General features: G+C 42.0%; 1 protein-coding gene across 2 annotated transcripts in view; it reads right to left on the bottom strand.

Annotated features, from left to right (window-relative positions):
- Positions 1-301: 301 nt before the first annotated feature.
- Positions 302-10,377, bottom strand: part of EIF4ENIF1 (eukaryotic translation initiation factor 4E nuclear import factor 1) — an 18,470-nt gene continuing 8,394 nt past the window's right edge. Inside the window, exons 8-19 of one of the 2 annotated variants that reach the window (XM_010143321.1) lie at positions 10,310-10,362; positions 9,809-9,988; positions 7,630-7,859; positions 6,103-6,174; positions 5,546-5,729; positions 5,013-5,092; positions 4,533-4,672; positions 4,275-4,359; positions 3,125-3,257; positions 1,993-2,331; positions 1,612-1,776; positions 302-1,099 (exon numbers count right to left, since the gene is read on the bottom strand). In XM_010143321.1, the coding sequence (XP_010141623.1) occupies positions 858-1,099; positions 1,612-1,776; positions 1,993-2,331; positions 3,125-3,257; positions 4,275-4,359; positions 4,533-4,672; positions 5,013-5,092; positions 5,546-5,729; positions 6,103-6,174; positions 7,630-7,859; positions 9,809-9,988; positions 10,310-10,362 (1,903 nt within the window). In that variant the 3' untranslated portion in view covers positions 302-857. The remainder of the gene's footprint in view (positions 1,100-1,611; positions 1,777-1,992; positions 2,332-3,124; positions 3,258-4,274; positions 4,360-4,532; positions 4,673-5,012; positions 5,093-5,545; positions 5,730-6,102; positions 6,175-7,629; positions 7,860-9,808; positions 9,989-10,309; positions 10,363-10,377) is intronic. The other variant, XM_010143322.1, reaches the window with a different exon arrangement.

Raw genomic sequence — 10,377 nt, 5'->3', positions numbered from 1 at the left:
CCAGCACTAACTCTCTGGCAGAGCTGTGACCAGTAGGTATCTACAGTCTCTCTACTTACAGCAGACTGATGATCTGGCTTCGTTACTGTACTAGGTCCCATCCTCAATGCTGTTCAAAGACTAAACAACTCTCTCCTTTGGTGGCAAGAGTCACACACACAAGGAATCATACAGACAGCAAGATGTGGGCTTTTTACTTTGACGTTTCAAGCTACACTGGGTGCACAGCACATGACAGAAGAATGTGAGAGAGGCCTAGAGGAGATGAGCAGCAAGAAAAGGCAAAGCAACTTTATCCTGTTCACTCACACTTGGGATATGCAACTTTAATCTTCAAGAAAGTCCCACACGTACAATGGAGAAAGGTCCAAACCAGAGGCACAACTAAAGCTCAACTGTTACCAACTACTCTTATGTACAGCTGTATAGATTCAAAAAGGCTATTCTATGTGTATATATACAAAAGATTGTTTATACACAATTCTGTACACAAGGGTCTATACATTTAGTTTTCTGCAGGGGGAATCCATAGCTGCTACCTCTACACTAGAGAATATCAGCACTTAATTCACATATCTTACAAAAACAACAAAAAAATAGACACTTCCAGGATTAAACTGGCTTTGTCTTGCATCTAAATTTCTTCAGGCTTCACTGTTCAAGCCATAATGGATCCTTTAGTCTTGATGCAGACATGAGACCAGAACAGGTGCCATGTGCTTTAGTCTCTCAAAAAGAAATTTTGCACAGAGTGCTAAAAAGAAAAGCCCCAAAAAAACAAACAGAAGTGAAGTCCTGACTATGGACATTTGTATCCAGTCTAAAGAATCACAAGTGTTCCACCCAGTGGTCACTGTTCACTGCCGGAATTCCAGTTCATCTACACTGATGACTTTAGATGGCATGGAAGGGAGAGGCTGCTGCAAGACATCTGAACCAAACCATTTCGCAAGGCCAATGGGAGAGCCACTCCTCTGGCTGGGGCGATGGTCAAGCTGTGTGTGCCCATGAGATAATCCAGTCCGAGGCAGCACATTTTGAGGGGTTGTTTGCGCACCAGCAGCTGATCCCTGTGCTCCAGTGCCTGTGGAATGTGAAGCTATTAGAGGTGGAGTAGTACGTTCACCCAACACTGAGATCTGCCCTACAGCAATCACCTGACAAGGCGTGTGAGCTGGACATGGCTTTTACTCATTCTGTTAGCCCTGGGAAATCCAGACCCCACATATTCTCTTGTTAGTACTCCCATAAACTGCCTGACACCACCAGTTCTGGGCACAGTACCATGCAGGTTTTAACTGGAAGACCAGCATCAAATAGCACTTATTTGAGAGAGGTGGGTGGCCTCTCACCCAGCAGGGGAAGACTGCACACACGCTGCAAAAGGCAGATCTGTCAACAGCAACACAGATCTTGAAACTGAATACTTCACTTGGACCTCCTTCTGGCTCAAGAAACTGCACTGGCCAAAATTAGTGATTTTGCTTATGTAAATTACCCAAAGTAGCTTCCTGTTAGCACAGTATACTGGAACAGGCCAACAAGTATTGTACCTGGAGCAGGCCAGTCAGCGTTCTAAAACTCACGCTCCTGTTTTAGGTTTCAGCCTACCTGATCGTTGTAGTTGCTGCTGCATCATCGCTAGCTGCAAAGGCGTCCCAGAGCGTGGATTCAAGATGTGGTGACTTGCTGTTGGTAGGGGATAAAAAGGTTGGCCAAGAATAGGAGCAGATATTCCCTGCAAGTGAGACAGGTCCACTCCAGGAGGAAGCACACCTGTTGAACAAGAGTGAGGAAACTTCTTACCTGGTAAGGAACTTAAAGCAAAACATTTCTAGATTTACATGGGTTGGAATTCATTGCCTGGCTTTAAAGGTAATTTTTATTACATCAAAACTTACCAGTAACGAGTATCCGTTTGTGCTGTTCCTAACAAAGTCAGTCTTACAGAGAAGATGCATTAACTTACTGGGGGGAAAAAGTGCGGCTTACCTGCTTGCAGCAGAGGGAGATGTTGCGGATGAACCCCCTGTGCCAGCATTCTCTGGACCAATCCTGGATGCAGTTGATGAGCAGGTCGCACAATTGGTACATGAGGAACAAGGGGCACTTGATGAACAGGACGAAGAAAAGGGCCCCCTGGTACTGGGGAGGCCATTGTAGGAGTCTTTCTACCAGTTGATTTAGGCCTGTAGTCTTGCTCTTTGGTGCAACGATTCGCTTGGGTAAGAGGTGTGGAACTTGCAGAGCGTTGCAGTGCAGGTAGTTTGGTACCTAAGGTGGGCAAAGTTTCTTGATCTGCATTCTCCACTGAACTAGACAGTAGGTTATCTGTAGCTAGAATTGAATACAGCTATTATAGTCCACAGCTAGAGATTACACCTAATGAAAATTAAAGCTAATGACTGGATTTGATAGCTACATTTCAGGACTAGCTGAACTGTAGTCACATATTTAAAAGTAAGCATCCGTCTTCCCTGGATGGTTTTGGCCAAACTATTTCAAAACAGTAATGAGAAAGAATGTTCCACAGAAATGTGGACAGCAAGCTTAAATTAGGCCAGAATCGGCAGAAGTCCCCCTTTAATTCTTATTTTTCCCCCTCTTAAATTCTGAACTCACAGGAGAGATGAGTCAGTCCCAAAGACAACAGGAGGTACAAGTGATCCTCCCTAGACAAGACTGTAATTTGGAGTTGTGCCAGAAATTTAGCACAGAGTGGTTTTTCAGTTTAGATGTGTCTGGGAGTTAGCAGCAGCCTTCCAAGTCTGACATCTGCTTAGCATGATTTGGAATGCTAAAGCACCTCAAGAATCTACTTCCACAGACCATCTAAGTCAGTTAAAGCCTAAAATATTTTAGAATCATCTGCTACCAGTTGAGGTAGCAGTGACAGTTGGAGTGCTAAAAGAAAGAAGTCAGCTGTATATATAGGAACTTGCTGGAAGACTGCACTTGGAAGTGTATCCCCTCTATAGCTCTAACCCTTCCTCTTACAAGCTCACTTCTACACCCTCGTCTCCACAAATTGGGAATGCCTAAATTAGCCTAGGCATATTATGTGCTGAAACTTTGATTCTATTCCAAATCTCTTGTGTGTGTTATTTTAAAGCCATTACAATACCTTCATTTGGCCTCTGATTTTCATCTTTACCGTCACCGACTTTCATTTTCCCAGAAACTGGCTCCTCTTTGCTTTTCTCCTTGCTCTCATACATCTTGCGAATCACCGAGGTAGGTGTAAAGGAAGGAGAGAGCTGCAGAGAACATAGTAATGCCTTACTCGGTGCTCATTATTGAGGCCACACTATCTTAGCTGTGGGTGGACACCAATTCTAGCACATCCTTTCCATTTAAAGCTCTTTCAAGTCAGCCACTGTGTGCCCATGGTTTTACTTCACCTCATTTCATAGTTGTATTCTCTAGTTTAAGCACTTCTCTTCAGCTTTTGTAGAAGTCTGATGTCTTTATTAAAACCAGCAGATGTTCTCAAAGTTAAGTGTACCTTAACAGGCTTGAAACAAAACAGATGAGCTGTATTTTAGATTACAGCTGTTTTTTCTTTGCTATCAGTTCCAGACAGGAACTCCTGCTGAGCTGCTACAGAGCTGCCTTACCTGTGTCGACTCAGGGCCGATAGTTCTGCAGGTATCTACTGCCTCATTTGTATTTTTCCCTCATTCAGTTCCGTGGAAGCAGCTTGTTTGGGATATAAAAGTACTTGTTTGATTTAGCAGCTGATAGTTTGTGTTAGATCCGAGCTGCAAACTTGTACATGACTAACCGGAAAATTTAGATCGCAGCAACATTCTACATAGTACTGAAGGCAGTGAGGCAACAGTTTGGCTTTCAGATTTTACTTATCAAAGTGACCTTGAAGCACCTAGGTAGTATTTCAGAGACACTTTGGTCAGTGTTCTCTGAAGCTGCTAATGGCTTTCAGCTCTTATCTTCTGAAAACTTCAGAACCAAAATACGGGGGCCTGAGTTTTTATAGTTGTCTTCCTTTGGTTTCAGAAGACCAAGTCAAGGTAATATTAATGGTGCTTCTTCAGTTTCAGATAAGACACGGATGAGAAAAGGCTTTTTCCACAGTCAAGACATTCAGTTAAATATGAAGTGCAATTCCTTCTTGTATCATGTGACTACAGATACAACATGAAGACGATTAACTTCTCTGGCCTCCCTTTCTCCCATCGACTACAGCTGTGTAGTCTAGCTACTGCAGACACTTAAACAGCTTTTCCTGCCATCGTTGCACGTTGGGTACTGACCATGCTAGTAATGGATGCTGCAGGGGCTGGAGAAGATGCATTCCCTCTGTGTCCGGGCGCAGGTGATTTAGTCACTCGCTGCTGCCTGTTAATGGTCAGGAAGTCAGTCAGAAGCAGCTCTACTCTTGACACAGAATAGAAGGCAAAATTGCCAAGAACCAACAAAAACTTGAGTCACTAGTACTAATACCTAGTGAAGGACAATTCATTAAAAATCAGTTGACAGTGTACCCCTTAAGTTTTGCAGCAGCTACCCACCTGTTCCTGTAGCCATCTCTGCCTTTGTCCATTTGTGGTTTACCGAAGCCATGCTGATAGAAGTTTGCTGCCTGTATGGCCAAGTCATGTGGTAATGCTAGTCCCTCTAGCGCAGCTTGCTGTATTTCCAAGGGACTCATCTGAAGCAGAGTTGCATAAAAACACAAATCAAAGCTTGTATTTTAAATACTGAAAACTTACTGCTGTAGCTACTAACATCTTCAAAGTGTCTGCCCACCAACAGCCATCGATGTTACTGACAGACAATAGAAGTTTCAAGAAGTCTTGTACTTGAGGTACTCTAAGATGGGTCCAATTGCAATGAAGTTTTGAGACTGTACTAATTAGACTTTGCATCCTCACACTCCGAGCAAACTGAAGCAAGAACAGCAACAGCTAAGTATGTTTTTCCACAAGTTAGTTCTAGACCACACAACATGGAAGATGAATAGACATTCAGCAAAAAGCATTTAATCTAACCTGTGCAGCAACTGGACTCATGGGCTTCCTTACACCTGGAAACGGATCACCAAGCAATTGCTGAGAACCTTGTCCAAAACCTAAGGAACATTCAACAGTTACATTTAAAAGGACTAACAGTTTCTTTCAACCTGTACAATATGCATCCCTAAGTTCAACAATTCCACACGAATTCTGAATTCCTCTTGAAGACTCATCACTTAAGTCCACACAAAGCTATGTCTATTCCTTGCCACCAGGCTGGAGAGCCACAGGAGGTTACTGGTAGTGTTCTGCAACACAAGTGGCCAAGTAGTCCCTGAAAATGAGCTTCTTATACAGTAGCTGAGCACATTACTCCACATCAGAATTTACTGATCCACCACAGACAGCTACATTTTTGGAGGTTAATTTAACCTTAGACTAGTAAGTAAAAAGGCATCTACAACTGACCTAACTGTCCACCAAGTGCCAGCAAGTTTGTTCTGTAAAGCATTCTTTAAAACACATTCAAGTTATAAAAAACCCCCACACTGTTTTGCAACCAGTCTCACCAATGGGTGAAGATATTCTGTGGCGCAGGTAATCTGCAGAAGCAGCTCGAGTTGGAAACACAGGTGGAATAGGGGGAGAAGGTGCTCTTTGTGTCAGTAAAGAGGCTGCAGGTTCCAAACCACCTATCAGGCCACTTAAGACATTTGATGAAGCAGGTCTGGTAATGGGCGGACCAAGAAGTTCCTAAGAAAAGTAACGGAAGAACGTTCAGAATATGATCCATTTACACAAACTCACTCATTTTATTCCACTACAGGCTACACTATTTATAACAAGTCAGAGACAAGGTGGACTTATGCAACTAGATAGACCAGTTCTGAATCAGCCTTCAAATTCAGCACTTAGCCATGTTTTTTTCATTTTCAAGATGTAATCATGGGAAATAGCATGAAAAGACAAATTTGTAAGTATACTGAACTACTGACTAGTTCTCTTTCCTCCCAGAGTCATGCCTGACTACAATCCCATAACTGCCTTCAATACCATCTTTTCAAATAATTTGTTTTCCCCTTGGGGATACACTTTTAAAGTACTCCCACCAGCCCAAAAGAAGTACCTGCAGAATATTCTTTGATATAGGCTGGCCTGGCATGTCTGGAGGTGACATTAAGTGGCTCTCAAGGCTCTGCTAAGAAAAGTACAACATCAAAAATTAGATGTAGATACAGCAAGCGTCAAAACTTAAGACACAACTGACATTTGTCTTTGTGGCAGAAATAATTCCTGTTCTCAGACACACGGTTTATGCATCAGCCAAATAAATTTTCAGCAAACGGTCTGAGCTGGCTCCCAGATTTTCCCCAGGTAAGAAAACACTTAGTACTAGGTTGCATACAGGTAGTTCGATGTGCCTTATTCGAGTAAGATATGAATTTATATAGCTGTGTAAACTGGAGATGAAACATTGGGCCCAAGTGAAGTGCTCAAGTGAAGCTATGCGCAAACTGAAAAGTGTTTGTAAATTAGAGAAATTACTTAGGATACTCTTCTATGCCACAAAATTACTCGTCAGTGTACAGCGACAGTCAGAAATTAAAGTCTTGATTTAAGTACGAAATCAGTCTGCAAATTCTTCACAGGGCTAATTTACATTCTTCACTATCTTTTAGTTAAGTGGGATGAGGCTAAAAGTCCTTGGGTATAGTTTGGCAGGAAAAACAGATGCTTTAGACTTAGCTGTTAGAAGTATTTTAGGAGTATTCTCAGCAGTTATTGATAGCTTCTGGGTCGAGCGTACTGTTTGGGCAGTTAGTGGCAGAATGAAATTTCACACTATGATCTTCCCATCTAAAGCTTAGTATCATCTGCTGTTTAATATTAATCTTTCAGCCTACAAGTATGCATTTTAGTTCTCTTTATACAAATAATTAAAATCCAAGTGTAAAATATTAGATTGTGCAGTGACGTACCTCTGTAAAACAAAAGCAAGATATCTGAGCTTCAGGTAAGTGTTAGCTGTACCCATGCCACAAGCATTTTAACAGAGATGCCTTTTCACTGCAGCATGAAGGCAACCGTTGAAATAACATTAGCAAGTCTTCCATAAAGAGTCAACTGATGTCTGTCATATTGACAGCATCTTTTCTACAGATGTATTTGTTAAATAAGGTTTAGACAGGATGAGTTCAAGTGTAGGGGAATCTTAGACACTATCAAATTGTCCTCTACAGTAGGAGATTCAGCCTTTTCATCATACAGGATTTTTTGAGGCAAGTATTTAGTCTTCGAGTTCAGATATTAATCTATTGGATTAAATATTCACACAGGTCCACTTTCAAGGTGGCAATTATTAGACTTGGCACATAGTACTGGGATTCTGGGGCTTTCAGAAACTTAAAGTCAACCCTGTAAACTCTGAGCTGAAAGAAGCCCCACTTTTAATTACTTTGGCTAAAGAAAAAAAATGACTGAGGAGCCTCCCTTACTTTCTCCTCCAAACACAATATTCTAAACATAAGCCTATATTCAACATCATGCTGCTGTACCCAGTCACAGCTCACATGTTATCAGAAGGGTCCTGTAAGGGGTCTTCAGCTCATAACTCATGTCTTAGCACAGTTCAGAAGAGGTATCTGCTACTTACATTGACTTTGGGCTGTGAAGGTAGAGTCCCACTTGCCTTCATACTGCTAACTAGTTTGTTAAATGCCGTCATATCTCCATCTTTCTTGATCTGTCTGGAGCCAGTGACATTCAACGCTTCCTCCATTTGCTCAGCCATAAATGGAGTAGCAATTTTGCCCTCCTGATCCACTTTCAGGCCTTTTAGCCCAGCTTCAACTTCTTCCACTGAAAGTACAACTCCTGAATGTGCTGAGAAATACAGGAGAAATACTGGTAAACCATGAGTCTCTGTTTACAAGAGAGCTAAAATTCTTGTGCAAGTGTTGAACACAAAGTCATTGGAACACAAGGAACAGCCAAAAACTTATCTTCTGATGTTCATTCTAGCTGTCAAACCATGTCTGACCTGTGTTTAGACTGATACTGTAATATAAAAATTAGGAGTTTTGCCACAAGAACCTGTTGAGGTTTCAACTGGTTAAGTTCTCGCTAGCTTTCGTCTATTCTGCAAGATAGGTTGTTACTACATTTTATGACTTCACCTGCTTTTAATAGAGAACATTCATCTGACAACTGAATTACTTCTTTTTCAGTTAGGTAAGTGCCATTTATCTTATACTGCAGGAAACCACAGTCACTACACCCACCATGTAGGTGATGTCAAAATTCCAGAAGTATCACTAGTAGAGAGAATACACACCTGGAAAATGTAGATACTTTGGAGGCTCAGTTACACACCTAGTTTGGCATGCATAAAGTTTGAAGTAGATTTTTTGCTCAGAAATTAAAGCCCCCCCCGAAAGATCTCACTGGCATAACCAGAATAAGGTACAAGTGTCATTAAGCAGTACTTTTTTCCTGTGTATACATTTATATCTATCAGTGCCTGACATCAAGGCTAGACATGCTTTATGAACCAGCTAACACACATCCCAGGATGACACCTAAGATAAAAGGCAGAAGAGACAGGAGCATACTATGGGTTGCTGTAGCAGATGTTGGCCCAAAGAAGTAAGATTTACCAGAAATTTGGGCAAGAAGGTGGAGAAAAGAAACAATGATGCAGACATGCAGCATGGAACATGAGGAAAAACGATGTTGGAGAGGAATTGACCTGAAAACTCTACAACACTTGAAGAACCGTACAGCATTTTATGGGAATACAGAACCCACATCAGGTACTTGTGAGTGAATGGAAGCTTCCCCACAATCTTTTGTCCCTTCGTCCTTAGTTTGAGAGGATCAAAGTTTAAAAAGCTTTTAGTAGGGAAGTCAGACTAAGTAGAATACAGAAAAGACCCGTAGTTCTATTTAAGTCAAACAAAGAAAAAGGTCTCCATGTTAGGAGACGCTCCTTACTCCCGGACTTGATGCTTAAGAATATTTGCAGTGCTCGGATGCTTTCCTTCCTAGCTACTTCACACAAGTCACAGAGTAGCATTACTTTCCGTTCAGTCCTGTTTACATGGCAATACATGCTGCTTGCCAAAGAGAAATCAACTCGGAATTAGACCTTGAGATGTCAAAGAACACATGCATTTTGTACCCTCCATGCATGCTATGAGCCCAAACATGCAAATCCCTAACTGGGAGGTGTCCTTGAACATTAAGTTTGAAGTCAGCCCTGAACTCTGTTTAGAACAGCTGATGCTAGCAAAAGTGAACTCTAACAGACTAAGTTCCCTGGAACAGTCTTGAGAAGTTCAGGTTTACAGTTTGCACTTGAAAAAAGTGACATCCTCAAGCCACCGTTCATCTTTAGATACTGATACTTAATGGATCAATGGGATCCACTGCAGATGCTTGAAAGAATGACCTATGCTTTAAGCTTTTGGTGAAGTCAGAGTTTAAATGCCACAGTTTGAGCTGACATTACCAGTCTCCAGTATGAAAAACTCCTGTAAATGCCAGAGACAAAGCTGGAAACTCAGACCAAGACTCGCATCATCTTAACTTATGATTATTACTGGCCAGTAAAGCAGTCTGATAGTCCTGATGTCATCCTGTGATTAGGATGAAAAGAATCAGTGATGATATTGACACAACTCAGATCAGTTGAATATTAGGTTTTTCAGTAGTGTAGGTAAACCTCTAATACTTCCTACTCCTGGACTTGGCAGTTGAGGTTTCCAGAATACCAAGACTTCCCCTGAGATACTGCATCACAAGAACTCGACAATATCTGAAGAGGCACTTACTGCTCTCTCTAAGCTTTTCCTTGTTGGCTGAAAGACTTGAGAGAAGAGGTTTTAAATCCACTTTGGCTTTCTGTAGCATTTCTAGGATGTCCACTTTGTTTTCAGAGTGGTCTTCCAATGGAATGGGAGCAAAGTAGTTTCCAGAGTTCTGGCCAGGGGAGAGAATGGCTTGCTCTAGACCTGAAACAGCAAAACCAGGAGCACTGCTACATCAGTTTACCAACCCAATGTCTCAAGATGAGCATACACTGGTAACCAACTTCAACACGTCACTGAAAAGTTATGCCTCGCACCTCTTGCCCAAGATCAGCTGGAAAGTCATCAGGGAGCACGACAAGAACATTTATACAAAAAGAACTTATGGCTGCTTACTCTAAGAGCTTCCAAAAGAACGTCAAGTGCTTTCACCTTCCTAAACCTTTATCTGCTGTGTTCTTACTGGATGAGCAGGAAGAAACATGTAAGGCAGCTCTCTGACCCCACGCTGTCCTACACTCTTACCTGCTAGCCTCTCCAGTTCCTCATGTGGCGTAGATCTCAAGCTGCTTGACCGACTTCCAGAGCGGCTA

Source organism: Buceros rhinoceros, unplaced genomic scaffold (genome assembly GCF_000710305.1).
Source record: "Buceros rhinoceros silvestris isolate BGI_N320 unplaced genomic scaffold, ASM71030v1 scaffold19779, whole genome shotgun sequence".
Lineage (NCBI taxonomy): Eukaryota > Metazoa > Chordata > Aves > Bucerotiformes > Bucerotidae > Buceros > Buceros rhinoceros.
The sequence above is the reverse complement of the archived record's forward strand: the minus strand, read 5'-3'. Positions and strand labels throughout refer to the sequence as shown.